The sequence below is a fragment of the Mus pahari genome, chromosome 13 (genome assembly GCF_900095145.1).
Source record: "Mus pahari chromosome 13, PAHARI_EIJ_v1.1, whole genome shotgun sequence".
Classification (NCBI taxonomy): Eukaryota; Metazoa; Chordata; class Mammalia; order Rodentia; family Muridae; genus Mus; species Mus pahari.
The window spans coordinates 88,470,247-88,485,080 of NC_034602.1; the positions used below are offsets into that span (position 1 = coordinate 88,470,247).

Here is a 14,834-nt window from a genome sequence, read left to right on the forward strand (position 1 = left end):
ACACACACACACACACACACACACACACACACACACACACACACACAGTGTAGGTTCCAAGCTATGTGTCCCAGAGCGTCTGTTATTCCAGCACTCGGGTTAGAGTAATAGTGTCACACTGTCCAGGCTGGCCTGCCTGCACAAACATCAAAATATGAAAAGCAGGGTTTCATTTGCTAGGAAGTTTGTGTTGTCAGTGGAGCTGTAGAATACATTGAAATATCCACCCTAAGTAATTCTGTTGAGGCTAGTACTAAAGCCATATTATATTTTTATGTGTGTGTGTGTGTGTATATATACACACACACACACACACACAAGCATATACACACATATATTGTATACGTTATAAGTAATAAATATGTATTATATTTAATATATGTTTTGCTCTGTATAAAATGATACAAGTGTGTGTGAACACGCTGACTGACACATTAGAAAGTGGATGGACTGCTTTTCTAATACAAACCATCAACTCAGAACTCCTCCCCTTCCCAGAAGGGCTGACTAAACAGAATTAGTTTGGCTGTTAACTTTCTTGAGGGGAGTTAGAGCCCCTCAAGTGCTTTGTCACCTAGCTGTGCCTCCATCTCTCAATTAGTATTTTCTGGACCCATGTTGGATATTCAGAAAACATTTTGATTTTGGATAGTGCCATATTCTATATAGTTTTATATATAAAAGAATATACATAATCTTTGGTTTTTCGAGACAGGGTTTCTCTGTATAGCCCTGGCTGTCCTGGAACTCACTTGGTAGACCAGGCTGGCCTCGAACTCAGCTTCTGTAAAGCATTCCATTAGATATATTTTCAGTAAATATTTGTAAAATGCAGTCACTGTAATCTGCATGCATTTCAGAGGAAGGCCTGCAGGGTGAAGAAAGCGGTTCATTACAGGTAGATTGTACTGACCAGTCCTTTCCGTTCCCTGGTTCAGCTCATCGACGGTCACTTTGACACCAAGATTGGACACAAAGTGGAGAGTGAGAGTTACCGGAAGATTGCGGATAGCATCGGCTGCTCAACCAACAACATCCTGTTTCTCACGGATGTCACTGTAGGTGGGTAGCCGCTCGTTGGCCTGGTGGTGTTGCCATTGTGATGCAGCACCTGAGTGCTTGAAGGGAGGAGGCAAGGTTTGTACTGTTGAGAGGATGTAGCCATCGTGGTGGGGAGAGGTGTGGGCCCTGAAGTGGGTGGTGGGGAGAGGTGTGGGCCCTGAAGTGGGAGGTGGGGAGAGGTGTGGACCCTAAAGTGGCTTCCCCTCTGCCGTAGCCACAGCTCAGGAAGCAGGTCTGGGTTAGAACCCTCTATTGGCCTGCACCTGCCAGGGAGGCCCTTTCCCAACCTCCCCAACGCCTGACGGAGACCAATGATCAACTGCCTCAGCCTGTTCAGGGGCAGTTCAGAATACACCAATACACCGTAGCAGCGCTCTCTCTCTCTTTTTTTTCCCAATTTTTTATTAGATATTTTCTTTATTTACATTTAAAATGCTATCCTGAAAGTCCCCTATACCCTCTCCCCACTCTGCTCCCCTACCCACCCACTCCTGCTTCTTGGCCCTGGCATTCCCCTGTACTGGGGCTTATAAAGTTTGCAAGACCAAGGGGCCTCTCTTCCCAATGATGGCCGACTAGGCCATCTTCTGTAGCAGCTCTCTTATGTGTGGTGTCCTAACATGGCATAATTGGATGTCTGGGTCACCTTCCAAGGGAACATCATGGAAGGGTTCAGGGCGGTAGCTCAGTAGGTAAGAGTGCTTGCTCTGCAACCGTGAGGCCCTGAGTTCAGATCTCCAGCACCCACATAGCATTGTGTTCCAGGAGCTTGCTGGCCGCCAGTCTAACCGGGTGAGACGTTCTAGTTCAATGAGAGACTCTCAAGAAAGTGAGGCCAAGATCGTAAAAATGATTGTATGCATACATGAACCTGTCACAGTGTTACCTGCTACTAAAGAGCAGGGTATGTTTGCAGTCCTTGGTAGCTTGGTGGGAATCTGTAATCTGGGCAGATAGCAGCATTCATAGTGGCTCCTCAGTTACCCTGAGGAAGTTTGGAACAGCAGACTTAGTGAGGACCAAGCCCTCTCCTGTGTGTCTGCCTGAGCTGGAATTCTGTAAACTTCCACATCCTGGAAGTTTTTCTTTTCTTTTGTTAAAACTTTAAACAAACAAAAAAAAGATTTATTTATTTATTTTATGCTTATGAATACACTGTTGCTGTCTTCAGACACACTAGAAGAGGGCATTGGATCCCATTACAGATGGTTGTGAGCCACCATGTGGTTGCTGGAAATTGAATTCAGAACCTCTGGAAGAGCAGTCAGTGCTCTTAACCGCTGAGCCATCTCTCCAGCCGCTGGAAGTTTTCTTTTACCACCTGAATGCAATGGAGGAGAAGCAGATACACAAAGCAAGCCAAGGCTTATTTAATTCTTTAGGATGTACTTATCTTTATTTTGTATTCATGGATGATTGGCACACCGTATTTGTCTGTGGAAGTGGGATGAGCTTATTGGGTCCCCTGGACCTGGAGTTTCAGATGGTTGTGAATCAACACGTGGGTGCTGGGAATTGAACCCAGGTCCCCTGCAAAAGCAACCAGTGCTCTTAACTACAGAGCCATTCCTCCAGCCCGAGGCTTATTTTATATCATGGAGTCAGACCTCAGGAAGTGAATAGCCGGGACCCCAACGCTCTGCACTGGAACATTCGCTGGGTGTACTTCTCTGTGGACTCCTCCTGAGTTGAAGCTGCACTCTGTGTTGAGGGGCTTGGGGGAACAGAACAAGGAGACTCCCTTCCAGTCACTGTAAGCTCAGGGTGTGCAGCACAGCGGTTCTGTGAACAGTGGTAATTTGCTGACCTTTTTCTGGGTTGTCCTGGTAAGTTTAGCTGGTTTAGCTTGAATTTGTTGTGGTTGCTTCTAATTTCAATAGCACTTTCCATGGTTGATTGCCCTGTAGACAGAATTAAAGGTCTGCTCTGTGGCTATACCCCCCGGCAGCCGTCTCGCAGTTAAATTTATCTTGTGATCCCAGGCCCTTATGTCTTTCTCTGGCTTTGGTTCTATTCATGATTGTAACTCTCAGGGCTGTGAAGGCAGCTCCGTCCGAAATGCTTGTTCCCCAGAACCTTTGAAAAGTGCTCAGTGTAGCCAGCGTGCATAACCCTGATGCTCAGGAGGAAGAGGCGGGCAGATCCCCAGGCCTTCCAGACCAGTGACAGACCCGTGTCAGAAGGAAAAGGTCATCGGTGTCTGAGGACTGACACTGGGTTGTCCTCTCATCTCCATACATGCACAGCACATGCATCCACACATGTGTGCACATACTAATTTGAACTCTTGTTCATTTGTACATTGAGCTGCTTGTACACAAGCGAATAGAAGATGATGTGTGTGTGTGAGGTGGGGATGGTTGTCCGTTTGTCCATGTGGGTTTGGGTAAGTGAGCTCTTGCCGTCAGCGCTGGTGGCAAGTGCCCTTTCTTGCTGAGCTGTCTCCTGCCCACAACTCCTCAGGCCTGCTTAGGCCTTCTTCATGGTTTTGTCTTTAGGTACGTTTAACCTGCGTACACCTGCAGTTCCAAGTCTTTCTTGTTTAATTTAAGCTGTTCTCTAGGGTTGAAGTTGTACAGATTAATATCTAACTTGAGTAGAAGCAGATGCGTACAGTGAAGGAAACAGTAGATAGTCCCGGCTCTGGTTTTGTTTGTTGTTTTGAGACAGGGTTTCCCTGTGTGGTTCTGACCATTCTGGCATTTGCTTCTGCCTCCCGGATGCTGGGGTTAAAGGCATGGACTACAAACCATGCCTGGCTATAGTCACAATGTTAAAGACTAGGATAAGTTAGCCTTAAATGAAATCAGCTGTATTTAGATGTCCTCTAAGGATTGCTCGTGGGTGCATGCATGAGATCGTGTGCGCGCGCGTGCGCATAGACACACACACACACACACACACACACACACACACCCGCTATCAGCACCCACCCGTTCAGTCAGGAGGGCAAGAACGTGGATGATCTGTAGCTGAAGCAGGAAGGTAGAGGCGGCTTGCTTTACTCTTCTGCTGTCTCTGGTCCTGTGAGGTTTTCTGTACCACGTACCTGTGTGGTTCTGCAGGCAGAACCACACATTTGGCGTCCAACGTGGACTGCACACGTACCCACCTATCTCTACCAAGACAGGGCATAAAACCAAGCTGATATTCCAAATGATGCTAAAGTATGGAAGAGGGAAATGAAAGACTTCTTGGAATTGTAGCATGTAGTGTGGCAGAGCACACTTGAAGAATTTAGTGCCTAGGTCAAGAGTTGGCAAGCCTTTTCTCTAAGACCGGGTAGTGAATATGCACCTTTCAGTTCCCAGAGTCTCTGTCAGCTCCTTGGCCCTGTCTTTATAGTGCAGTAATGGTCACAAAGATTATGCAAATGAACAGGTGCAGCAGCGTGCCAGTACAACTTCACAGAAGTGGCGTGCTGTGATTTGCCAGCTTTTGTTTTAGAGCACCGGGCATTGTGTCAGGCCAGCAGCTGGAAGTTTTAGGCCAGCTGCTGGCTTAGCTCTGGTTCAGTGTCTAGAGATGGGGGGCGGGGGGAGGGTAAGGAGGACGCTCCTGCGAGCTGTGAAGGAGAGTGGGGTAGGCATGAAGGCAGGGGCTACTTTGTCCCCAGTTTTGTCAAGTCGTTCCTAGCACATAGTACCTGCATTTAAAGGTGATACTAGCTGTGGTTTTCACATAAAAGTCAAATGGAGAGAGGACTGTCATCCAGGGTACATGAGAGGCCTACCTAATCTCATCTGACTGCTCTTGTCTTCACCCAGCACCTTCCCAGTCGCTGATCTTCAGGTCCCACAGCCCAGGGAGGGGATGAACAGTCATAAAGCGCCTTGTTAGGGCAGCTAAGTATGGGCTGTCAGGAGCACACAGGCTCTGTAATGCAGGGTGGGGCTGCAGGTTTTGAGTGGAATCTTGAAGAGTAGGAAATTGTGGAGTCTAGGCAGGGGCATGGCATGTTGGGGCCTGAGATGGCGAGAGCATATACTTTACCTGCATTAGATCATAGGACTCCTTCGCCCTGATCTACTTAATAATTGGTGTTCAACCCCACAGTCTGCCCTTTGAGAAACAGCTCAGCTCTTTGGGGTGACTTGAAAGAATGGACAAAGGGCGTGGGCCAGAGCAGCCTGTGTGGCATTCATCAGTGGTTCTAATTAAAGCACAGAATAGGACGGGCTGTTTTCTGCCACCTACAATTAGGTGCTCCTTAGCATAGAATTCGTATAGGTAAAGACTTAGACTTCTTCCTCACCGGGCCGCCTTTTAGCTCACGCCCAGCTCTCTCCTGGTGACTTGCTCTTGCCTCAGACTGTCACCTTGGGCGGCAGGCCCTGGGGTCTCACCTGTACTCTGATTTCGCAGAGGCCAGTGCTGCTGAGGAGGCGGATGTGCACGTGGCTGTGGTGGTGCGGCCTGGCAATGCGGGGCTGACCGACGACGAGAAGACATACTACAACCTCATCACGTCCTTCAGCGAGCTCTACCTGCCGTCCACCTAGAGCCAGGTCTGAAGAACAGTCGCCATCCCCTAGTGTCTAGCTTTATTCTAACTGTAAAAGTAACATACTTATGTGTGCACACAGACATGTGCAAGGGTATATAGGTGGACCTGTGCTCAGATTCGTTTCCGTGGGCACATACTGTGAGAAAAGTTGTCGGTTCCATGAGGACCAAATTCATGTAAAGACACTTTATGTGTAGACTGTAAATCTAAGTCTTACCAAGCCCGGAGTGTATTTGAAACTGCAAAATACAAATCAAATTTGTGATGTTTATCAAATTGTTTACCAAGTGGAAAGCTAGTTCTGAGAAATTATTATCCAGAGCCTGTGATATTTTAAAGTCTAGATGTGCTTCAAAGACGAGGATCCCACCGTCCCTGTCCCGAGAGGGCACGTCCCACCACTGCACCGGGACTCACGGCCCAGTGTCCACAAGACTGAGGCACTGTTCCGCTCAGAGAACAAATCTGGGGCAGGTGGTCTGGTCAGTCAGGATGGAACAGTGCTACAAGCTCCAGCCTGCCTCTGAGCAGTGCTCTGAACAGCTGAGGCCATGGCGGGCTCCACTAACCCCTGGTGTTAGCGTGTTTTATAGCTGCCTTTCTGTGTCTTACACAGTTTGAGAGTATATGTTAATGACTATTTTTTTTAAAAAATGTTTTATTGAAACCAGTGTAACACCACAAAGAGCTCTAATGTGTAACACTTCCTCTGAAATGGATATAAAGATGTAAATTTTATAACAGCATTGTTTATCCTGATGCATTCTGACGTGTCAGTTTCGTGTAATTAATAAAGGCATTTTCTTCTCAGTTTCATACAGACGTGTGGGTTGTACCTCACTCTGTCAGAGACAGGGAGGAAAGCGAGGCTGAGGCCACGAGGAGACTGAACTTCTTTAGATTTTGCATTGGGTGTGTGTGAGGCGTGTCTGTTTTTAACAATATAAGTGAACATCACTGCGTCACTTCAATTTGGATTCGAATGTTGTTTCTACTTAATTCAGACAGCATTCAATGTATGAGGAAAGTTTCTTGGAATTTTGATAACCATGGTTTTTGCCCCCTCATTTTAATTGGTGTGTGTGTGTGTCTCAATCTCTCTCTCTCTCTCTCTCTCTCTCTCTCACACACACACACACACACACACACACACACACACACACACGGAGGGAGGAAGGGAGGGGACAGGCGGGACAGTTTGGGACAGTTTGTGATGGTTGGTTCTCTTCCCTTCCATCTGGGGCAGGGGTCAGGCGCAGGCCGTGGGTCTTGCTAGTGGCAGGGATCTTTATCCACTGAGCCCTCTCGTTTGTGTTTTGTTTGGTTTTTCTGAGACAGGGTTTCTCTGTGTAGCCCTGGCTGTCCTGGAACTTGTTCTGTAGACCAGGCTGGCCTTGAATTTAGGGATCCACTGCCTCTGCCTCCTGAGTTCTGGGATTAAAGGTGTGGGTCACCACTGCCATCTCAGTTTTAAAAAGGCTATATTAAAAAATACTTAAAGGAAATAGTTATTTTTGTAATTAAGAAAATGGTATATGAATCATTTTGAGGGATGCATTGGATAAGAGGTAAAGTCTTGGAAATAGGAGGAAGGGGACAGGAAAAAATGTTACATTGATTCAGGTTTTGTCACTAGGAAATAGAATAAATTCATGTTAAGTCATAGAAATGGGAATAATTTGTAATGTGAAATCACATCCTAACAAAAGGATTCACTTCGTGCGTACATATATATTTGTAGACAAGTTCATGGGCAGATGGCAGACAGATTATCCTTTAATAACAGTAATTAGAAAAGTAAGGACTCGAGAGACAGCCTGGTGTGGTGGCATGTCCCTGTGATCCCAGCCCTGGAGGAGAGCCTTTAGTTGTGGCAGAGGTAGGAACTCTGTTCCAGGCCAGCTTGCCTACAGGAGGAGTTCCAGGACAACCAAGGCTGCAGAGTCTCAAACAAAAACCAGCCAACCACCACCACCACCACCACCAAATCGAAATTGAAAACAAAAAACAAAACCAAAAACAACTGAAAGCATCTTGAAGGGGCCGGAGATGGCTCAGTGGTTAGGAGCACTGCCTGCCCTTGCAGAGGACCAGGGTTTGATTCCTTGCGCTTACATGGTGGTGGCTCACAACCATCTAATTCCGATCCCAGGACATCTGACGCCTCTCCCTGCACCAGGCTCTCGTGTGGTCCACAGACATACGTGCAGTCAGAACACTCACGTGTATGATATAGCCGGGGACAAGGGACTCCTTGTCAAGCTAGATTTTGGTGGTTTTCCCTCAGTAGCACTGACTTCCAGGTTACCGTAGTTTTAGGGAGAGAAACCTCAGAAGCTGGCTCTCTAATCAGCAATTAAGGAGCAGAGAAGGCTGGCTTTGGTGGCTGAGAGTCACTGAGGTTTCCAGGGTTGACAGCAGGGCCCTAAATGCCTGTGTGGGTGCAGGACCTGCTCTGCCCAGCAGGTGGTGCTGTCTCCCCACAGCCCTGTTGAAAGGCTTCAGATGGGAACAGGGAGAGATGGGGACATGACTGAACAGCTAGCTCATTTATCTTTAAAAGCCAGTAACAGGCTCTTGCAAGAGCAGAGGAGTTAGACAAAGTTTTGGCAGTAATACCAACCACAGCCCACCCTCGAATCCCCTTTCCCCTCTTGTGTCTAACACATTTTAAAAACCACATTCTTTCTGGGTAGACAAGTTCTAGCAGCAGTGTTTTCAGGATTTTTAAAAATTTTTTACTCCTATAAAAAATAATTAAATATAATATGTCCCATAACAATTTGCTATACTACCACCTGTGCCTTGATGTCAAAATTATACTATCTTCAGTAATATTCAGCAATAATTTGCAGAGCCGGGCCTGACGACTTACAGTCCCTGGTAGGGGGCAGCCTAGTTTACATAGGGAGTTCCAGGCTAGTGGCCAAGGCCATGAACTCTGTCTCAAAACAAAACAAAACAAAACAAAACAAAACCCCCGCAGTTGTTGCTAATAGAGTAATGAGTAAAATCTGGCCTTGAGTTTCACTCAGGTTTAGTCTGCCAAGACTAAACATCAAGTCCTGGGCTTGATGTGAGGGCACATTGTCCCTACAGTCAGAACACACATATTCTAGAGATGTCAGGAAACGAAACAAAGACAACACAAAATAAGGTATGGGAGGGCGGGCAGGGCTTGTAATCTAACCATGAGAGACTAGATAGAGATGGAGGAGAGAATACTGTGCGGATGAAATGTAGAGGTTTAGACGGAACCGTGGGGATTAGAGAATTGGGAGCGCAGTGGCTGAATACAGTTAGAGAGGTATACAGAAGGGGCCTGGTCATTAGGCTGTTGGAACCTAGTGAAATACTTAGACTGTACTCTAGATGTGGTCGGAAGCTACTGGGGAATTCTGAGCAGGAGACCTGGGTGACTTAAGTTGTGTTTGATGGAGAATGGGTTGCTGTAGGAAGACCTATGAGAGGAGAGTTGGAAGCAGAGAACACTTGGGTGTTATTTTAAAAAAGGTTTAGTACTGTGTGTGTGTGTTTGTGTTTGTGCGTGAGCACATGTGCCATCATGTGCTTGTGGGTGGAGGCCAGAAGATGGCATCGGATGTGAAACTGGAGTTACGGGGAGTTGTGAGCCATCTGAGGTAGATGCTGGGAACTACACTTAGGTGTTCTGCAAGGGCGGCAAGTGCTCTTTGCTGCTGCTCCAGCTCTTAAGGTCCCACTCAGGTACCTTGACCACAAAGGGATAAGGCGTTTTTACATAAACCAATGGAAGGCTTCCAGGAGGGATGGTTAGGGGAACCACCCCAGGACGCCCCACAGTGGTGAGTTCAGGAACTGCCACGGTTGTCACAAGTAACGGCTAACCCATGAAGCTGGCCAGGAAGTGGGGTACAAGCCCGCTGGTTACAACCTCTCCAAACACTTTAGCGACCTTGTAGTGAGATTGTTTTCTTCGTAAGCCCATCACATCTCTTTGAGTAACTCAGTTCCAGAACCTCCTGTAGGTATGCCTGGGAAATGTTCTTAATTTTCCAACTCTGCTAATTGCTCTGTCTGCCGGATCCTGTACCAGACACTATTGTAGGGAAGGGCTAGCCGTGGCTGGTTTGGTGTGCTAACACTGGAAATGGACATGGATGTTTTAGAGGTGTTGATAACCACATTTGATTGACGGGATTGGAAAGGGAAACTCCTACGGTTTTTGCCTTGAGTAACTGGATGCCTGTTGCTATGGAGACAGTGACTTGATGTGTAAAGTAGAAAGCTGACGTAGACTGGGAGACAGAAGAAGTAACCACACCAGTGAGTACGAGCCCAGAGCCTGAAGCTCTGGGCCTGACCGCAGAGCAGGCTGAGGTTGAGAGCTGATTGGCATAGAAATGCTGTTAAATCGTGGAGTTTTGGTTAGGGGAAGAATTAGACCTGAAGTTTCAACTTTTGAGATTAAGTCTCAGAAGGAAGCAAGCCGAGCAGACGACGGAGAGACTATGATGAGCCCTGACAGTAGTGCAAGCGAGGGTCTCACTCCATTTTAATCCCCCCACCTCTCTATGAGGTGTTATTAGGTATTAGGCTTTCCGTGTGTCTGGGAGAGGTGGGGGAAGGGATCGTATAAAAACCCCTATCTGCCAAGAAAACACCAGGACGTCTCAAAGCCCAAATTCATCAAAGACCGGACATATTTTTCTGATCTTCCTAACAAGCTTTTAGACCCAAGTCTATTGTTTGTCCAACTATTACCCATCATTCCATTCAGCTGTGCTTCATACGTTTGTCTTTAACTGTTTCAGCAAACTGGCCTGGGTAGCTGCTGGAATTGACAGAGTCCCAAGCTCGGGAAGGTACGGTCAGTCCCTTGGAGCCGTTACGGGCATCGTCCGACGGTTGCTGTGGAGGCTCACCAGGACTGTTCCTTGAAATTCATGTGTTCAAGTCCCAACGGGGTAGGCATTCAGGAGGTAGTTGGATGAAATGAAATGTTGTAGCACCCATCGAGACCCTAGTACCCTGGAGGCTGGGCCTGGAGCGTCTGAACGTGAGTTCCATATTAGCAGGGCTGCATGGTAAGATTCTGTCTCAGTAAATGAAGTAAGTAAATAAGTTTCAGAAGGATAAGGCCCTGTTTCCAGTAGGGTCGGTGCCTTCATTAGGGAAGAGAAGACACGAGAGAGCTTGGTTTCACCAGTTTTTTTAGTCCCACGACTGTCTCATCGCTCTCCCTCTCCTCCCTGACTACATCGTGAGGACACAGTGAAAGGTAGCAAGCACCTGAAAGTCAGGGAAAGCGGTCACTGTCTTAGTCAGGGTCTCGATTCCTGCACAAACATCAGGACCAAGGAACAAGTTGGGGAGGAAAGGGTTTATTCAGCTTACACTTCCACATTGCTATTGATCACCAAGGAAGTCAGGACTGGAACTCAAGCAGGTCAGAAAGCAGGAGCTGATGCAGAGGCCATGGAGGGATGTTACTTACTGGCTTGCTTCCCCTGGCTTGCTCAGCCTGCTCTCTTATAGAACCAAGACTACCAGCCCAGAGATGGCACCACCCACAAGGGGCCTCTCCCCCTTGATCACTAATTGAGAAAATGCCTTACAGCTGGATCTCATGGAGGCATTTCCCCAACTGAAGCTCCTTTCTCTGTGATAACTCCAGCCTGTGTCAAGTTGACACAAAACTAGCCAGTGCAGTCACCCAAAGCTTGAACCCTGAGCCAATTCTCCTGCCTCAGCGCTCTCATTGTATCTCTTTGAGAGCTCCCTAGTCAAGTGCCCAAGTTTGCACATTTGCTCCTGGGAAGCCGCTACCTCCATGCTGTGTGGGAACCCAGATTCACACCACCTACAGAGGAACCCAGGCTGCAAGCAGCCAGCCAGCCACTGCTTCCAGCCTCAGGCCTTCTAGTCAGCGAGCGAGCTGAGACCCCGGGTACCACAGAGCAGTGTCCCGGCAGTTGGCACAGAGTCTGGGAGCCAGACACTGGTTTTCTGCTGTTGCATCTTAGGTGTGACCGGGTATCCAGCAGTCACCGTAACTAGGACATCGACTAAGTCATCAAGTGAGTCAGTGTTACCGAGCAGGGCACGCCTTCTCCTCCCCAGCAAGGGCTTGTGCCACAGTGTGCAGTTAGGAATGTCAAGATGACCCATTCTCTTCCCCAATGGTGGTATCACTTTTCTTCGGTGTCTTAGGGTTTTACTGCTGTGAACAGACATATGACCAAGGTAACTCTTATAAAGACAGCATTTTGTTTGTTTGTTTGTTTGTTTTTGTTTTGTTTTGTTTTTTTGTTTTTCGAGACAGGGTTTCTCTGTGTAGCCCCGGCTGTCCTGGAACTCACTTTGTAGACCAGGCTGGCCTCGAACTCAGAAATTGGCCTGCCTCTGCCTCCCAAGTGCTGGGATTCAAGGCATGCGCCACCATCACCCGGCTCAACATTTAATTGAGACTGGCTTACGGGTTCAGAGGTTCAGTCAGTTGTCAAGGTGGGAGCATGGTAGTGTCCAGGCAGGCATGGTGCAGGAAGAGCTGAGAGTTCTACATCTTCGTCTGAAGGCTGCTAGGAGAAGGTAGACTGGCTTCCAGGCAGCTAGGACAAGAGCCTTAAAGCCCACACTCACAATGACACACTTACTTCAACAAGGCCACATCTCCAAATAAAGCCATTCCCTGGGCCAAGCGTATTCAAACCATCACATCTGGGGGTGATGCCAACTTCAGGAGTCCCTGACTTCCTCTCTTCACTCTCACACAGTCGGACACAGCCACTGGCTTTTTTTTTTTCACCATCTCCTGTTCTTTCCATTCCTAAGAACCTTTGCTGGAAGTCATTCAGTTACCTACATCATAAATACGATGCCCTACAGAAAGACCACAGGTAGCGGGGCATTCAGGTTTGCATTAGTCAAAGGGCAGAGCTTACAAAAATCTCAGAAATCTGGACAGGGTCTGGACATGCCTATACCCCCAGCACTCACGAGGAGGAGGCTATCCTGGGCTACTCAAGATCCAGTCTAAAAATCAGACAACCTTGGGGCAAGGAATGACATTTGTGGATAGGAAGTGTACTGTATTTGGAGAAAGCGGCTATGAGGGTGATGGGAAAGTTGACTCATTGGCTGGCAGGCGGCACACTCACTGGCCACACTGAATCCTCTTTATCTGTTTAGTCAAAGCTCTTTAACAGCTCCTTCCTTGCTCTAACTACAAAGTTCACTCGGGCTTACGAGAGTTCAAAGGCTTTTGATGTTAGAATTCTAATACTGACCGGGAGGTGAGCTCCCTCGTGTGGCTTCCTACGGAAATTCTGATGAAATAATATTTCATTTTCCCTGTATATATGTAGAGACTGCATTTGAGCAGTTAAACAAAAAATTGAGAATGTCCTAAAGAGTCAAGTTTGCTTCTTAATTTAAAACATGAAGAGCATTCAGCTTTCCTCAGCCAGGACCCAGCTGTCCTCAGTGGGCAGGTAGCCACACGGGAGCACGCAGCCACACGGACCCACATAGCACACAGTCACATGGAGTCGCAAGGACCCACACGGGAGCACGCTGCCACATGGGAGCACACAGCCACATGGGAGCACACTTAGATCCCCTGTAGCGCTTGGAACATGGCCTGTGCTGGTAGCTACAGATATTATAGAACACAAGCCTTTTAAAAAATAACACTACCTGTTCCTCAAGACCCAGAAAGGTTCTGGCTAGGATGGGCAGGGGGGCTGTTGTGGCCCCGAAAGCTGACTACAATGACGCTGCTTTAATGTGCTTTGAGTATGAAGCTGTTTGGTGCAGACACAAGTTCCAAGAGGAAAACCAGAGGAGAGGGTAGGGGTGGGTGTGAGCTATGGGCATCCACTTGTCTTAGGTCAGTGTATGTGGGTGTGTGTGTGTATGTGTTATGTACAGATCACACACATGGAACATGGAAGACCAACACAGGCATCAGTTCTTGTCTTCCATCTTGCTCGAAATGAACTCTCACTGTTGCCTGGTGCTTATGCCAGGCCAGCGGGCCGTAGCCTGAGGGCCCTCCTGTGCCTGCTTTTCCTCTCACTGTAGTCACACTGGGGTTACAGGTGCACATTGTCATGTCCCCCGTGTCAGGTCCTATGCTTATATAAGTTTGTGAGCACTTTACTCGCAATGGGCCATCTCCCTAGTCTTTTATTTTTATTTTTAAAAAACGAGACAAAGTCTTGCTCTGTAGCCCAGGCCCATGTAGAATTTACAATCCTCCTATCTCAACTCCTAATGCTCTGATCACAGGTAAGGCCCAACACGTCCGATTTTATTTTATTTTAGTCTGGATCAACTAAACTGCGCCAGGAACTGTTCTGTAAGTTAGTGGTAGACAAGATCTTAGACCTCCTAGAATTTGCATTTCAGGGTAGGGAAGAGCTAGACATCGACAGACTGCCACAGTCACATGGAATTGTTCCAAAGTTCTCTTTAGTTTTAGGGATGCTTTGCCTGCTTGCCTATCTGTACACTGTTAGGAGCCTGGTCCCAGCAAAGGTAGAAGGTAGAAGAGCACATCAGACCCCCTGGGACTGGTGTTACAGACGTTGCGAGCCACCATGTCATTGCTGGGAACTGAACCCGGGTCCTCTGAAAGGTCATCCAGTGCTTTAACCACTGAGCTGACTCTCCAGCGGCTGTGTCAATTAAAGGCATGTACCTTATTAATTTTCCATGCATGTGTCATGACATACATGTGGAGGTCAGAGAGCAACCTTGTGGATTGGCTCCCTTACCACATGGGTCCCGGGGATTGAACTCAGGCTGTCCAGATTATCCACAAGCACTTTTCCCTACTGAGCCGTCTCTCTGGCCCAAGATCTTGTTTTACAAAGACTTAGTCCATAACAAATCCGAAGAAATAGTGTTGAGGTAGACTCAAGAGTTGAGAGACTACACCCAACTCAGTGAAGAGGGTGAGATTTACATATCTGAAGGTAGATTGCCCAAGACGCAGCGGTCAAGACCTGCTGGGCTGGGAGGAGTGCCCACAGAGGCTCAGCAATGAGGAAAGGTTTAGAGAGGGCTGGAACCTATGGGACGTTGTAGTGAGCTGGGGTTTCAGTCTGAGGTCATGGGAAAGCACTGGAGTTTCTTCAGCACAGGAAAGAAAATGAACAAATGTCTTTTAAGAAAGATGACTTTGGGGGGCTGGTGAGATGGCTCAGTGGGTAAGAGCACCCGACTGCTCTTCCAAAGGTCCAGAGTTCAAATCCCAGCAACCACATGGTGGCTCATAACC

At 47.7% G+C, this 14,834-nt stretch overlaps 1 protein-coding gene across 1 annotated transcript in view; it reads left to right on the forward strand.

The window, feature by feature from the left end:
• Enoph1 (enolase-phosphatase 1) overlaps nt 1-6,361 on the forward strand; it is a 27,571-nt gene extending 21,210 nt beyond the window's left edge. Inside the window, exons 5-6 of the mRNA XM_029545024.1 lie at nt 903-1,062; nt 5,428-6,361. Of these exons, the coding sequence (XP_029400884.1) occupies nt 903-1,062; nt 5,428-5,564 (297 nt within the window). The 3' untranslated portion in view covers nt 5,565-6,361. The remainder of the gene's footprint in view (nt 1-902; nt 1,063-5,427) is intronic.
• The last annotated feature ends 8,473 nt before the right edge of the window (nt 6,362-14,834 follow it).